The following is a 15,925-nucleotide window of genomic DNA, read 5'->3' on the forward strand; positions in this document are numbered from 1 at the left end:
TAGTTCAACACTTTGGGCTACTTGAAAAACCTTTGAGGTATTTATGCAGCATGTGAAATGAAATGATATATTCCTTAGTTCTGTTTACAGAATGCAAGTCAGACATGCCAAATTGGTTCTTAGAATACCCCACCCACTCCAGGAAGGCCACATCACTGTATACTATCAGAATGCTCCTTTGGGATGCATAGGACTTTCCAATATGGAAAAAAATAGTTTAGGATGGATTTAATATGTGGCTTTTATTCCTCCCCTCAGCTTGCTTGTATTTCATCTGCAAAGCTCTGGAGAGGGATTGCCTGTACAGTAAAGGGCTGGTCATCAAGGAGAAGATCTTTGAGGAGCAGCCATGCCTCAGGAAGGACTCCTTGAGGATGTTCCTCAAAGGGTGAGTTTCTTCCAAAATTGAAGGTAAAGAATGTTGATGCTCCTGTCTCGCATCAGACGGAATAGTGGCAGAAGCTTCCATTTCAAAGTGAGGACATGCAGCCTCTTTGCAAGTTCCCAGAGATTTGTTCTGTCCCCTTTTTGTGACCTAAAGCTGCTTCTCCCATATTGGAAAGGCAGAGAGTGCCACAATGAACCCACCGTTTTGTAGGCATCATGCTGTTGACATGCAGCTTTCAGAGTTGCTGTTGAATGGGTGTCCAAGGAATTAAGCTATTTTACTTTCAGCAGGGTAATTTAAATTTTGCTAAATTTAAAGGAATTTGCCTCGCTATGAAATGACACGGAAGCATCTAAACGGCTACTTTGCTGCTTCTTTTGTTTTTCCAGTGACTTGTCAGTCCACAATGTCAACGTGAGTCCGTCTGAGGCTAGAACGATCATCGAGGAAGCTCTGGAGTTGCGCAGGAAGAGGCAGGCACTCTTGGTGCGAAAAAGGGAGCCAGACCTGAAGCTTGTCCGGCCCATCTCCCTTTTCACGTAGGTCTTAACTGGGTGTGAACTTATTCTGACAACTGCAGAGCGAACTTAAAGCAACATTTCCTTAATGATTCCTGTGAAGAATTGGCTCTTGGTCCCATGTGGAAAACGGCTGCCTTGCTCCTTATTTCTGCATGTGGCTTAAAGGCATTGCCTGCCCTGGTCCCTGAGTGAGAGCTGAGCTTGTGTTTGGTTGTCATGTGCTGTCCTGCAGGTGGAAGTGTCTTGGGGAGAGCTTACTGGCCATGTATCAACACCTGACCACTTGCGAGCCTCCTCGGCCCAGTCTGGGCAAGAGAATTGACCTCTTGGAGTACAAAGATCTAGACCAGCACTCTGATGTCGCGGCAACTTCCGCTCCCGTCAGTGTTATACAGCCCAACCCCGTCAGCACCAATCCCCAGACGCCTGTGACGGAGCCACTCCTAACATACACACCAGTAACGCCCACCTTTCCCAGTCCAAATGTTCTGGAATCGGTCAGTCCTGCAGGTAAGGGATGCATGACATGAATATGTTCTCTGGGTGGATGTTGAAGGGTTTTCTGAATCATTGTGCTCTGTTCTTCATGGACCAATTAATAATGTGGAAGTAGAGCTGGCCTTCTGGTCTTCTGCTGGGAGAAGTGGTAGGATGCTTGTGATCGATTGGCTTGTGCTGTCCATGGAGTTTGATATCTGGGCATTCTCTGGCTCTTCTTAGGGGATGCCTCCGTGGGCGACAGATCAAAGAAAGGGGTGAAGCGGAAGCGAATCCCCGAAGACAGCGGCGAGACAGCCAAGAGGCGGTCGGCTCGGGTGCGGAACACCAAGTGCAAAAAGGAGGAGAAGGTGGACTTCCAGGAGCTGCTGGTGAAATTCCTTCCTTCACGGTGCGGAAGGAAGTTTGGTGTTTGTGCTTCTGAAAAAATAGCAGAGAAGCTGCTGAGCTCTGCACCCCAGGGGTGAAACTAGGCTTTATTTCACCCAGGTCAAAGACTCAGCTTGGTACACACACGCCACACACATTTATGTACATGCACACAGACTGGGAGCCTCAATGGAGCCCCTCTGGAGGCTTCACCCAGGGCAAAAAACCCTCCATTGCAGTTTTGGTGCAGGCCCACCATCTGAGTGCGCTTCCTGCATGGGCTACTGGGGCAGTACTGTACTGATTTGGGTTTGGCAGCCTGCCTTCTCCTGGACACAACTTCTCATGTTCCCTGCAATATTGTTGGCAGTTACAAGGAACTGGTGTTTCCCTCCACCTTTTTTGGTGTGTTGCGAAAATAAATCTAGCTTCTGGGAATTGCATGTTGCTTGCAAAGTTGCCATAATGAGTGTGTTTTGATGTCTGCCTTGTAAGGGGCTGGCAAGGTCCAGAGCATTGATGCTTTGCTTTCCTCTTTGTTTTGTTTTTCCTGTTAGCTTGAGGAAACCTGACCCAGAAGAAGACGAGGGTCCCTTCAGCAGCTACGAGGTCCAGTGTGAGGCCAAGGAGGAAAATTTCCAGCACGTGGGCACCCACAGGATATCGTGTGACTCAACAACGTGCATGGAGTACGGTAGGTACTTTCCCTGGCTTCTGTGTTTCAGCTGAGGGACTCCCCCAAAAGGATTACATTTGAATTCTTTAATTTGATCCAATATTTGGAAGCTGTAGTATAATTTTGTGGTAAAGCCTTTGACAGATTGGGTGAGCTGCTCTGATGTCACAGAATGTTTGCTTCATACCTCACTGTAGGTAGGCTGGGGAGGGGTGAAGTGGTTGCTTCTTTCCATGCACATTGTGTTAACTTTTTTCTTCCAGAGAAGCAGGATGTTCATAACTTCCTCTTGGCTAACTTGAACAACGGGGGCATCCTTGAGTTGATGATGAGGTACCTGAAAGTGATCAGTCTGAAGTTCCTTGTGAAATGGCCGCTGGGCTTGGCTGAGGTTGTGCTGAACATCTACAACAGCTGGAGGAAGCACAGCAGCAGCCTCCCCAATCCGCTGCTGAGGGACTGTCACAACCAGCACATCAGGGTAAGAAAATACTTCTGGAGGTGACCTCACTCTGTTGCCACCCAAGCACCACCTCTAAAGGGTACATGTGAGAGAGAGACTTAATTCCTGTATAGCAGGAACACAGAGCTGTGTCTGGTAGCCAGAGACATGGTGCCAGGCATGGGCTACGATCCACAGAGCATGTCTCTGCTTCTTTGCTGTTGTTTTTATCCTATGCTTCAGCTGAAAAGGCTCTCAGGGTGCCCTGCATACTGTCAAAAAAACAAGTCTCTCCTCGCAGACTTGCAATCTTAAGAGACACAACACAAAAGGGAAAAGGAATGGAGAGGGAGGAGGCAGAAGAGAAACCCAGGCATCAGTTCTTAAAGCTGCATCGTAGTGACTGGCTGGGATGGATATAATTATGGGAGAGGGGAACCTGGGCATGGCCCCGCTTCCCTCTTCTTCCTGAACCACAGCCTGGTGGAATGGAGAGTTGGAGAAAAATCAGTGTAAATCTGCTTTTCACGAGTGGGAGCTTTTCCCAGCCCTGGTACCCGAGATGGTGTTTAACTGGAGGTGCAACAATACTGCAGGTGTAGCATCAGGGAGTGTTCTGTGATTGGAGGCAGGAGGATAATGCTCGGCACCCCTTTTCATTGCTTGGGACCTACCCAGAGGTTGATACTTAGGCCATCTGCACACCCTTTCCATGGGAAAAGTGTCCTAGGACCTCCACTGGTTCCAGGTTTGTATCTTGATTGACAGTTGGGAGTAAATCCGTCCGCAAACCTTTCCCATCGGGACAAACTTAGCTGGCAAGATGCTCACTGCCTGCCCTCTGCTCCCTTTATTTTTAGGATCAAGCTTTTCTTAGGTGTCGTGAGATAAAGGTTTGAAGAGCGAGCCAGGGGGCCATTCCCCTCCTGATGCTTCTTTTCTTTGCAGCAAAATGCATTTCTGCTGTTGTTTCTGATCTTTCACAAACACTGTAGTCAACACTGCTTATTCTCATAAGAAGGGTTTTTCTGCTGGAGGTGCAAATTGCAAATGATTCCCCCTCCAATCCCCTGATGCCTTCCTAACCCTCCTCTCTCCACCCCCCCACGTTTGTCTCTGCTCTAGGATATGATGCTGATGAGTCTGTCCTGCATGGAGCTGCAGCTTGACCAGTGGCTGCTGACCAAAGGGAAGAGCTCAATGGGTGAGTGAGCACAGGGTGTTGGCAAGTGCTTCTTCCGAGGAAAGGCCCTGCAAACTCCCTCCGGTGAGATACGAGTCCCCACAGGAAACACGTGCCTGAGCTTAGAAGCTGGGCCTGGTAGTGATCTTGAGGTTTGCACATAGACATTCCCAAGTTGACCTTTTGGCATTGAAGTCAGGTTAGAGGAGACTGGAGAGTCCCCAGCCACTTGGGCCAGATGGACCTGGAGCAGGACAGGGCAGCTTCTGGGGTTCACTGCTTCATAAGCAAACCCAATGCCTTGCAAAAGATAAGCAAGTTTTTCTTTGTTACGTTTCCTCAATTGGCTTCTCTCAGGTGCAGATCTTGGGGTTCTCTGCTCCCAATGCTGTTGTTTAGACTTTGAGCTGTGAAGGATCTGAGCTCTCAGCCTAGAACCTTGTGCTGAAGAGGATGTAGTGACCAGAAGTTCTATCAGAGCTGGGGGAAATTTGGCGATTACATGAAAAAGCAATGTCCAGCACTGACATCTTGGATTTATTTCTAAGATTCTGTAGTGATTTAAAAATAAAGATAGTATAGGAGTTTAATGACGAAATAATGGGTAGAGTATAAAATGAAGGGAAAGCGGGATGCAGTATTGGTGTATAAGAATTTAATAACCTGGCATGATGACAAGTGGAAGTCTATTCAGGGGAGATGAGTGATTGTAGGTTATATGATTTGATTTGATTTATTTGATTTATGTAATTTTTGTTAAGATACGCTAAAAATAGGGCAGTAAATGATATGCTTTGATAGGTTTTGAGAGATAGTGGTTAAATATAATAATTTGTTTTTGTATTAATTGATTTTATTTATGTATATGTTTTTTAAAATTTGTATGCTTTGTTTTGAATTTCAATAAAGATTATATTTTTTTTTTAAAAAAAGAACCTTGTGCTGAAATGTGAAATAAACTGTTTCAGTGTCTCCAAGGAACGGCCCTGCGGGCAGCTCTGTAAATGGGAAGTTTGGCCCTGATTTCCCTGGCAGCCACTTCCTGGGGGATCTGCTACAGCTCTCTTTTGCCTCTTCTCAGCGAGACCTCTTTGAGGAGGGCTGGCTGGAGTTCGTGGTTCGGGTGTATTGGTTGAAGGCTCGTTTCCTGGCCCTGCAGGTTTGTATTTCGGTTTGGGGGGGGGGGAGACTCCTGGTGCTGCACAGTTTCTGTGGTGTTTGCAGCAGAGTACTTAATTAAGTACTTAATTAAGAGGGGGACCCAGGTGGTGCTGTGGTTAAACCACTGAGCCTAGGGCTTGCTGATCAGAAGGTCGGCGGTTCGAATCCCTGTGACGGGGTGAGCTCCCGTTGCTCGGTCCCAGCTCCTGCCAACCTAGCAGTTCGAAAGCACATCAAAGTGCAAATAGATAAATAGGAACCGCTATAGCGGGAAGGTAAACGGCGTTTCCATGTGCTGCTCTGGTTCACCAGAAGCGGCTTTGTCATGCTGGCCACTTGACCCGGAAGCTGTACGCCGGCTCCCTCGGCCAATAATGCGAGATGAGCGCGCAACCCCAGAGTCGGTCACGACTGGACCTAATGGTCAGGGGTCCCTTTACCTTTACCTTACTTAATTAAGCACTACTGGCTTTAGATCTGGGCAGTCAGACACTGGGCACACAGCTCTTCTTCTGTGAGGCTATAGTGGAAATCTGGGTACAAAGGCAGAGTGAGTTTAAAAAAGGCCTTGAGCAAAAGACCTTGCAATAGGCAGCTTGGGGTATGGAGTTCCTGGGAGGGGCTGGGTGGGGGAAGGAGCTTAGCTGGCAGGCTGCAGTTGAGGATGCTGCTTGCTTTCCCAGGGAGACATGGAGCAGGCCTTGGAGAACTATGACGTCTGCACAGAGATGCTCCAGAGCTCTGCTGCAGTGCAGGCCAAAGCTGGTGACGAGGGCGTGGTGATCCGGTTGCCAAACCTCCATGTGGACTCTGTGGTCTCGTTGGAAGAGGTAACACCAGCTGGACGTGGGAACATTTGGGTCACTGCAAGAGGCTGGCTGCACTTGCCTTCCTCGTGAGGATGAACTCATAGCAGATATGCCAGGGGTGCAAACATGGAAGCAGCCATGACCCCATTACCAAAGTGTGTGTGCACTTTGTGCGTTGAAGGTCTCAGGTTAAGCCCCTCGAGAAAACACCCTCTGCCTGTCAGAGTGGACACCGTTGAGCTAAGTCAGCCACTGGCTCAGCTTTGTCTCAGAAAGCTTCATATGTTTGAGTCTGGATAAATGATTGACTAAAATACCTGTGATTTGTGGTTCTGGTTTGAAAACTGAAATGAAGCAATCGGTGTCCTTCGGTTGGGCTCCTGCCTTACAGTCACCTTGGTCAATTGCTGCCTTCAGAGCAGCTAATTCTGTCGCTTGTGGAACACATGGGAGAGGATTGCCGCTTGCAACATGCAGTGTGTGACTCTTGCAGATTGAGAAGAACCTCAAGTCCCTGGAGAGATGCCAGTCCCTGGAGGAGATCCAGCGCTTGTACGAGGCCGGCGACTACAAAGCGGTGGTGCGTCTGCTGCGACCCACCTTGTGTTTCAGTGGATACAGCCGGACGAAGCACCTGGAATTTGTCATCTCCATTCCGGAGAGGCCAGCTCAGCTGCTCCTGCTCCAGGTGGGGTTTTCTGAGGGCAGCAGGGAAGGCCAAACTGGCATAGCCAGCCTTGATGGTCGCAGCAGAGGCTGCCAGGAAACAGCAGCCAGCAAAAAACAACCAGCAGGTTCACTAGGCTGACTCTGGCGTTACGGTGCTAGTTCCTTTCGCTGTGCGGAGGGGAAAGCGCTCTGCGTGCGGTGCTGTTCAAAGCTGTTTTCAAGGATATGAACACCCAAGTTGTTGGAAACCATGGGGTTAGGGAAGGCGAGGGAGAGTGCCCTTGTGCTCAAGTCCTGCTTGTGGGTAGCTGGCTGGCCATTGTTAGTTAGGGATGCTGGATTAGAAGGGCAATTGGCCTAATCCAGCAGGGCTCTTTGTAGGTTCTTGAGGAGTCCTCGGGGTGTTTTCTCGATGGCTTTTATGCAGTGCTGTGTGTTTATCTTGGTCACGCACACAAATGCAGAGAAACGGAGGGCGTACAGGCACCTGTTGTCTGCACCTTTCGGCTTTTCAGGCTCCCAAGTGCTCTTTGCCACAAGCACCTGTTCCCTCTCCATAGGGCGCCTACATGGGCATGCCTCTTGCTGCCCTTCCATGTGCAGCTCTAGAAAAGGTTCCCAACAGCTGTCTTGCAAATGGCTCTTGCACATTTCCCTCTAAGGCGTCTCTTCTTCTTTAATGCTCCTCAGGATTCCCTGCTCAAGCTGCAGGACTACCGGCAGTGCTTTGAGTGCTCGGAAGTCGCCCTGAACGAAGCCTTTCAGCAGATGATCAACATGACAGAGGCGTCTGCTAAGGAGGAGTGGGTGGCCACTGTCACGCAGCTGCTCGCGGGGATTGACTGCTCCCTCTCCTCAGACAGCAGCAGCCTGGAGGAGCCGCCGGCCTTGCAGAGCCTGGTCCGATTGACCAGCAACCTCGTCCAGGTATCCCGCTCTTTGCCTGAGGACCCACATTGCTCCTGGAGAGCAGGAGACCTGCTGGCAGCCTTTCTCTGAGCCATTGGTGACATGAGGGTCTGTTCTGCAGTTGCTGGTGGAAACATCATTTTAATATATCAGAAACAGCCAAGGGAGGAGGGTCATTTCCCATGGGCTCTGAGTACAGAGCATAGGAATGGGAGCCTGCCAGGTCTTAGGAGAGGGGGGGGGCAGCTCTGGAGGTCTTCCAGCTCCCAGTGGCAGCTCATAGCCTTGGCTTGGCCCTTAAACTGGTGTTGCCCAACACTTAATCACACAGCACAATGAAAGCAAACAAAGCTGGCTCGAGTAGTGGTCCTGGTTCCTGGCGGGGGGTGGGGAAAGGAAGGTACTGCATAATCCAGAGCAAAAGCTAAACCCAAACCCCCTTTCTTTGGCTGTAAGAGCACTTGGAGTTCCTGTCCTCTCAACAGTGTCTGCTAGAAGAGAAGCAAGGAGGAGAAATACGAAGCCAGACTTTTTGTAATGGGTAGTGGCAGAGGGGGAAGGAGAGCAAGAATACTAATTCCCTCCTAGGTTGGAGCTCAGCTCCACCCTCTGCTTTGGGGGGCTCTCTTTCTCTCTCTGTCTCTCCTCAGCCTCTTCCCAAGTCTCCAGCTTCCATCCTTACTTGGGTGGCATCTGAAGGCTCTATGCAGCCTTGGCAGTGTGTGTGTTTAAAGAGCCTTCCACCCTCTCACACACTTTGGCTGCCCCTGTTGACCACTCCTTCCTGCCCTGGCTGCCGCCATGAGTTTCTCAGGGGAAGAGAGGGTTGGCTCAGGGCAGGGTTAGTCTTGCTCAGCGCATAGCTCTGCCAGTATCCATTTGGAAATGTGGTTTAGTGTTGCTATGTGGCTAAATGGTTGTCTTACTGCTCAGTTGTGCAGCCAGATTCAGCCCCTGGTGAATTTGGAGGGGGGCATGTGTGTGTAAATGAAGAACACCCCCTTTTGCTTTGAGCCTGAAACCAGCTCAGTCAATCTGGGGGCCACTTGGGTGATGACTTGAATGCCTGTCATTAGTATGTTGTTCCTGTTGGAAGAGCTGAGTGTTGTCCCCTCTGTGGGTTTAACTTGCCCCACGTCTGTTCCTTGAAACCCCTCCACCCTAGATCATTGACTGCAGCATGGCTGTCCAGGAGGAGCCCAAAGAGCCTTCTGTGTCTTCAGTGCTTCCCTGGATTATTCTTCACAGGATCATTCAGCACGAAGAAGACACCTTCCGCTCCCTCTGCTGCCAACAGGAGGAGCAGCAGCTGCAGAGCCAAAATGAGGAAGGTGGGGAACAATTGTGCCCTCTCTGGTGGGTGGGAAGTGGCTGTGTTCTGCCATGAGGGGTTGAGTTGGGCATTCAGGAAATCTGTGCCTGCCAAAATAGGGCAAAAGGACAGAGCACCAGAATGCATGCAGATTAATGGCAACGTCCCTTGTAGCCTTCCTTGTCAGTCTTGTCACTGGATTCTTGCACACAGAAGACAAACATATTGTCAGAAGTGGCTCTCTGTAGCAAAACATTGCCCGTGTGCAAACGTCCTCTAGGTTCACCCTTCTCAGGCTGGAGGTTGCCTGGAACAAGTGAAAGGGCTGCTGGAACTGGCTAACTTTGGGGTGTGATTTTGGGGCCTTCAAAATATTTTCCGGGGCAGATGGCCCTTACCCCTTCTTTTTTAATAAACAGGTGGAATTACTCCAACCTCCGTTGTTATGCTTCAGAGAGCCCATGGAATGATGTTCACATGTCCACACCAGCATTGTTCCAGAGGCACTCCAGGGTTGTGGGGCGGAGAGGAAGTGTGACGGCAGCCAGAACTCTGCTCCTGTTGCCATTTCCAAAACTACCAGCTCCTAAACTGTTTAGTAAAGGGTAGTGGTGGTGTAGAAGTAGAAACTGTTGCTGTTGCCATAACAGGTGCTTCCGCCACCATCCCAAAATCTCCCTTCCCATTTGGAGATACCAAAATATTCCTCTCCCCACCCTAACAAAATTGGGTGAACCAGTAGTTTTCGGGGTGGAGGTTCCTGCAGAGAAAAATGTGGGGTTTTTTGGGGACTTCCTTGTTCTGAGCAGACATCAAGCATTTTTGGTGAACATAGTAAAACAACTGGGTCTTTCCCTGTATAAGAGAATTTTGGGCTAGGAACCAATTTGGGGGCTAGTCCAGGGGCTGTCAGGTATCGCTAGGCCAGCTGCGTCTTGCCCATTTGACTCATGCATCTCCCATACCAGATTTGTGGCTTTTTGTTTGTCCAACAGTTACTTGACATTCATTTTGTCATCAGCAGCTCAGACTCTGGACACACCTATGCTGCCCTCTTCCCTGATGCTTCTGAACACGGCTCACGAATACCTTGGGAGGAGATCGTGGTGTTGTAACTCAGACGGAGCCCTTCTTAAATTCTATGTGAGTAGCCATGCTTGAAATAGCCCAGATTAACCCTCTTCCTCTTTCCACTCTTTGAGAGATCTGTGAAACTCAGACTCGTGTGGAGAGAGGAATGTTCCTTCATGTTCTCACCCACCGAGTAGCACGCTTCCTCCGAGGCTTCTTCAGTTGTCCCCTGACCAGGCGGTAGCCTTGACCTCAGTCAATTTTGTCATTCCAGGTGCGGGTGCTGCAAAAAGAGCTTTTGGCCTCTACCTCCGAGGACACCCATCCCTACAAGGAGGAGCTGGAAACTGCTCTGGAGCAATGCTTTTATTGCCTGTATAGCTTCCCGAGCAAAAAGAGCAAGGCTCGGTACCTGGAAGAACATTCCACGCAGCAGGTGAGACTGTCTCAGGTCTCCTTCGGAGAGAAAAGGAAGGATGCTCAATGACAGGCAGGTCTCTCTGCTTCCAGAGATTGGAACCCCACAAGCTGGACATGGAAGGCAGCAGCCCTTGGCTACTCCCCAAGGACATCTTTGTTACCTGCATGGGGGAATGCTGGACTCAGAGTAGACCTTGTCTTCCTCCTCTTCCTTCCAGGTGTGGGGAAGGGCCATTGCAACTCTGTGGCAGAGCATCTGCATTGCACACAGAAGGTCCCAGGTTCAGTCCAGCAGCATCTCCAGACAGGGCTTGGAGAGAACCCTGCCTGGAAATCCTGGAGGAGCTGCTGCCAGTCAGTGTAGGCATTCCTGACTTTGATGAACTAGTGGCCTGACTCATAGAATCAAAAAATTGTAGGGCTGGAAGGAACCAGAAAGGTCATCTAGTCCAGGAATCCTTTTGCCCAAGTTGGGGCTTGAACCCTTGACCCTGAGATTAAGAGCCTCATGCTCTACCAGCATGTCCTTTGCTACTCAGCTGCATAAGGCAGCTTTCTGTCTCGCTAAGCAGTACTGGACTGAGATGTACACTCGAAATCTGACTTAGTACAAAGAAGCTCCTCTTGTTCCTGGCATGGCCTGATGCATCTCTTGCCTTCTCTCCAAGGTGGATCTGATGTGGGAAGACGCCTTGTTCATGTTTGAATATTTCAAGCCCAAGACCCTTCCTGAATTTGACAGCTACAAAACCAGTACAGTGTCTGCTGACCTGGCCAACCTTCTGAAGAAGATGGCCACCATTGTCCCTCGGACAGACAAACCTATGCTGAGGATAGAGGAGGTGTCTAGCTACATTGAAGGGACTCTGAGCAAGGTACAAGCCTCTTGCATCATTTGGGGGGGGGTGATTAAGAGGGAGGGGGAGGGGGTGGTGCTGGAGCTCCTACCTCCCTGATTTCCTTCTCCCAGGGGTGGGGGTTGAATTTGTCAACAATGAGCCTGGTTTGCTGGTGCATTCAGATACAGGCCATTTGTAATGGAGAAGTGACTTCACTGCCTTGTGGGCATCGAGTAATTTAATTCCATCATTTTTTTATGTCTGCTCTTTTAAGTTCTCTCGAAGTCTTATTCTCATGTATTGCTTCCTTTAGCACCTGTTTTGGCTCTCTAGAAGCTGTTGCACTACAACTGAGATTCCTGCATTGCAGGAGGTTGGACTAGATGACCCTTGGCTCTACAATTCTATGATTCCGTGTTTTTAAGGACTCCCGTCATCCCTGAGCATTGGCCATGCTGGCTGCTAAAGCTGATGGGAGCTGGAGTCCAGTTACACGTGGAAAGTCACAAGTTCCCCACACCCGTATTAGAATAACGTGAGGCCTGAGGATGGTATTCCCTGCTAAGCCAATTGCAGTTTTCTCAACAGCTTTTTTTCCTTCCACTGAGCCCTAAGGCTGTGAGGAGTCTCCTTCCACAGGCACATTCAAGTGGTGGCAGTTGCTGCTCATGACAAGCCCAGGCATCCTAATTATTCGTTTCCTTGCCAGGTGCCAGCTCTCCCTGAGGGTGCTGACTACTCTCCTCCGGTGGTGACAGAGCTGTACTACCTCCTTGCAGATTACCACTTCAAGAACAAGGAGCAGTCTAAGGCCATCAAGTTCTACATGCATGACATCTGCATCTGTCCTAACAGGTCAGCTTGGTGGAACCCCTGAGACCAGATGGGATGCCTGGTCATTCCATCGTTGGTCCCTGGATGGTGTGTGTGTCATGTAAGGGCCCCTTGCATTTGGGCTGCTTGCATTTTCCCTGTGCCCTGAGCATTGGCATATTGTGGTTGTGTTGGCATCTGCCGCCTTGAAGAGGCATGCACAACCAGTCTCCCCCCCCCCCCCAGGTGTGTGGGTGTGGGTGTTGTTGCGCCAGAACACATGACCCCTTTTTAATTGCACGAAGCTAAATTTGCTGGTATGCAATTGAATCCCTTCTACAGGATAGTGACCGTCATGGAAGTGCTAACTTGTGTGTGTGTCCAGATAAGATTTCTAAAATCTTGGCACCTGAGCTGAAAAGCTCCCAGCAGTAGGCATGGAGGGAACGTCTTTTTAAATACCCTGCTCACAAACTGTTCAGGGCTGCAAAGGTGACTGGTGATGGGGTATAATAAACACCCTTAGAAAAAAACAACACAAAAAAAGCTGTTGTAATATAGCAAAGTGAGATGGGGGAGAGATCAGGACTGAACTTCTCAAGGTGTGGGGGGTTGTTGTGTGCTGTTCTTCTCCCAGGTTTGACTCTTGGGCTGGCATGGCGCTGGCTCGAGCCAGCCGGATCCAAGACAAGCTGAACTCCAACGAGCTGAAGAGCGATGGCCTCATCTGGAAACACGCCACCCCTGTTCTGAGCTGCTTCAAGCGAGCCCTGGAGATTGACGGCTCCAACCTCTCCCTGTGGATAGAGTATGGCACCATGTCCTATGCCTTGCACTCCTTCGCCTCCAGGCAGCTGAAGCAGTGGAAGTCAGAGCTGCCAGCTGAGGTCGTACAGCAGGTGAGGGCTGAGCTGGAGCTTGCAGGCCCCAAAAAGGCAACCACCCCGAGCAGCTCTTGCTGCTGCTGCTGCTGCTGCTGCTGCTGCTGCTGCTGCTGCTAGGCTTGAAGCTTCCTCCCCATGTTTCAGATGGCAGAGCGGCGTGACGGCATGCTGGAGACGGCCAAGCACTGCTTCACTTCGGCGTCTCACTGTGAGGGCGATGGAGACGAGGAGGAGTGGCTGATCCACTACATGCTGGGGAAGATTGCCGAGAAGCAGAAGCAACCGCCTGTGGTCTACCTCCGTCACTACAAGCAGGCAGGTCATTTCCTGCACGAGGAAGCGGCCAGGTACCCCAAGAAGATCCACTATCATAACCCGCCGGAGCTTGCAATGGAGGCCCTGGAGGTAAAAGCAATGAAGCCAGCCAGCCAGACGTGAACTTGAAGCAGAACTAAACCCTCGGAGCTCTTGAGGGAAAGGTCCACTAGCACGTTCTGGGCAGGAGTTCTCTATAGCAGCCTACCTCCCTTTGCATCTGATCCCCCTCTAGGAAGGGCGGGTAAGGAGCTCAGATAGGGAGAGCTAGTGTGGGAGTCTGCATCAAAGCACCTGCAGCCTTTGCCCTCCTGACTTTGGCAGGAAAGGCAACTTGATTGGGGTGGGGTTTTGGGGGGTGGGGTGGAAGGAAGGAAGGAAGGAAGGAAGGAAGGAAGGAAGGAAGGAAGGAAGGAAGGAAGGAAGGAAGGAAGGAAGGAATCCAAAGGATCTGTAGCCTTTCTGGGCCCCTGACATGCCCCTAAACCAGGGAAGAAATTGCTCCAGCTCAAGCGCTGGTGTGGTTTCATATGGCTGATTTCTATTGGGAGTAATGGAAAGGAAATGTTTTTTTAAATTTTTTTAAAAAATGGTAAAAATGCAGAGGAGCACAGGCATGCCCTTCTTCCTCCTCCCTTCTGCTCTGCTGGTGAGAGCTGGGCAGTGACCCGCACCCACCACTGGTCAAGTCTTACCGGTAGAACTGCAGCTTTAAAGTGTTTTATAAAAACACAGTCCAAAGGTCAAGCCATTGCTCTTTCTTCCCTCTTCTATATCGCTCCATCACTTGTGGCAGCTTCCAAGAACTGCCCCTTTTCCTGCAGGTGGTGAGAGCTTTTCTCCCCAGTTGTCATCTTTTCCTGAGCTGCCAGGCAAGCAGCTTCTTTCTCACAATCCTGCAGAAAGCAGCCCTCTTCGTCTTACACGGCCAATAGCAAGCAGGCATCTTTACATGTAATTATTTGCTATGGATAATAAAGTGGTAAATGGCTAGCTAGGTTTTTTGGGATTCATTTATAATATGTCAAGATGTTGTTGCCCTGCCTTTGTTTCCCCCCCCCTTAGGTCTATTTTCGGCTTCACGCCTCCATTCTGAAGCTTGTGGGGAAGCCCAACTCTGGGGTGGATGCCGAGATGCTGGTCACGTTTATGAAGGAAGCTGCCGAGGGGCCTTTCGCCAGGGGGGATGAAAAGAACACCCCCAAAATCACTGAAAAGTGAGTGCTGACTTTCTCAGGGTCAATGGGAGAGCTTCAGTTAAATGGGAGGCTCCATTGCCACTGCCAAAATGGCTTAAAGTGAACGCTTGTATCGCAAGCAGGTGCTAAAGTTGTGGGGCAGTCATGTCTGGTTGGGCCAGGGAGGCTCTCCAGGCAGAGCCAAAGTGTAACTGCCAGACACTGACAAGAGACCTCCTTAGAAGGATTTGAGTGGTAGCCCCCTGTAATAGGTGCTCCCTCCCTTCTTTCTCCTCCAGAGAAAAGCTCTGCCTGGTGGATGACGACTCCCACTCCTCTGCCGGGACTGTGCCGGGCCCAGGGACTTCCCTCCCTTCCTCATCCGGTCCAGGTCTGACTTCCCCACCCTACACAGCTACTCCAGTTGACCACGATTACGTCAAATGTAAAAAAAACCGTCAGCAGGCAACACCGGATGGTACAGTCCCTGTTCTCAATACTGCCGGCACAGAGAGGTGCTGTAATCATGGTGGGGGGGCGCTCATTTTGGCAGATTTGCTTGCTTCAAGGAGGGCGATGGGGCTGCGGTAACACGGGCAATATTGCAACTCATTATTAACCTCATAAAGGTCGCCACCTCCCATCCAACCCAAATGGACAAGACAGTTGGATGATCTGTATTCAAGGGTATTTCAAGGCTCGGTTGAATGCTGTGGGATTCGTAGGCAAATTGTCCTGGGCGCAGTTCTGAAATCCAGACCTCTGCCATTTGGGCAATGGGAGGCAGGTGGCAGCCGTGCGAGTGTCATGTTCGCAGTATGAAGTGGAGAGGCTTCAGCTGACAACTTTTCCTCCTCCTCTTATTATTACATCTTCTCCCCTCCTTTCCCCCCTCCTCTGAAGTTTCTAAACTGGCTGGCTCATCTCCATCGCTGATGCACATAATAACCCAGTAGTCTTAGTGGCAAAATGCTGTCAATCTCAGACTGAGGGAGAGAACATTTGTGATGAGTGTGTCACAGTAATACTAGCCCCCCCCCTTTTACTATTGCTTTTGTGCTCATTTTTGTTTCCTTTTAGCAAGTTATCTGCATTCTGAAACAAATTTGGACTGGAGGGTTAAGGCCTGTAGATTATTCAGTGCCTTAATTGGCATGGTTTGGTTTAATTCTGTTTCCATGAGCACAGACCCTCCATGGATAGCACTATAGAGACCTCCTTTGTTGTATTCAGAAGATTTTAGGTCCTGGCAGCAGGACTGGGTAGTGGCAGGTGATGGGAACAGCAGCCCCACTGCCCTGCTTCTAGTTGGAGGGGAGAATGTCAGGATACAAGAACAAATCACTTGACCTGGCTTCATAAGGCAGTTTCAGGGGTTCTGTAGGTTGTGCATGTTGAAAGTCAAATTTATTTCTGAATGATTTGGGAGCATGAGTTGTCTGGCTTTGACAAAACCCAAAGGACAGTT

The 15,925-nt window shown here is 50.0% G+C and overlaps 1 protein-coding gene across 6 annotated transcripts in view; it reads left to right on the plus strand.

The window, feature by feature from the left end:
* CABIN1 (calcineurin binding protein 1) overlaps positions 1 to 15,925 on the plus strand; it is a 57,829-nt gene that overhangs the window by 4,440 nt on the left and 37,464 nt on the right. For 3 of the 6 annotated variants that reach the window (XM_035099257.3, XM_035099259.3, XM_035099258.3), the window contains exons 7-26: positions 259 to 388; positions 778 to 927; positions 1,142 to 1,419; positions 1,630 to 1,798; positions 2,334 to 2,470; positions 2,716 to 2,933; positions 4,020 to 4,098; positions 5,046 to 5,236; positions 5,922 to 6,068; positions 6,541 to 6,735; positions 7,407 to 7,643; positions 8,791 to 8,956; positions 9,959 to 10,080; positions 10,283 to 10,444; positions 11,097 to 11,303; positions 11,977 to 12,122; positions 12,718 to 12,979; positions 13,109 to 13,369; positions 14,345 to 14,496; positions 14,757 to 14,935. In XM_035099257.3, the coding sequence (XP_034955148.3) occupies positions 259 to 388; positions 778 to 927; positions 1,142 to 1,419; positions 1,630 to 1,798; positions 2,334 to 2,470; positions 2,716 to 2,933; positions 4,020 to 4,098; positions 5,046 to 5,236; positions 5,922 to 6,068; positions 6,541 to 6,735; positions 7,407 to 7,643; positions 8,791 to 8,956; positions 9,959 to 10,080; positions 10,283 to 10,444; positions 11,097 to 11,303; positions 11,977 to 12,122; positions 12,718 to 12,979; positions 13,109 to 13,369; positions 14,345 to 14,496; positions 14,757 to 14,935 (3,588 nt within the window). The remainder of the gene's footprint in view (positions 1 to 258; positions 389 to 777; positions 928 to 1,141; positions 1,420 to 1,629; positions 1,799 to 2,333; positions 2,471 to 2,715; positions 2,934 to 4,019; positions 4,099 to 5,045; positions 5,237 to 5,921; positions 6,069 to 6,540; positions 6,736 to 7,406; positions 7,644 to 8,790; positions 8,957 to 9,958; positions 10,081 to 10,282; positions 10,445 to 11,096; positions 11,304 to 11,976; positions 12,123 to 12,717; positions 12,980 to 13,108; positions 13,370 to 14,344; positions 14,497 to 14,756; positions 14,936 to 15,925) is intronic. The other 3 variants (XM_035099264.3, XM_035099263.3, XM_035099265.3) reach the window with 3 other exon arrangements.

This window comes from Zootoca vivipara, chromosome 16 (assembly GCF_965207765.1).
Source record: "Zootoca vivipara chromosome 16, rZooViv2.hap1.1, whole genome shotgun sequence".
In the NCBI taxonomy this organism is placed as follows: Eukaryota; Metazoa; Chordata; class Lepidosauria; order Squamata; family Lacertidae; genus Zootoca; species Zootoca vivipara.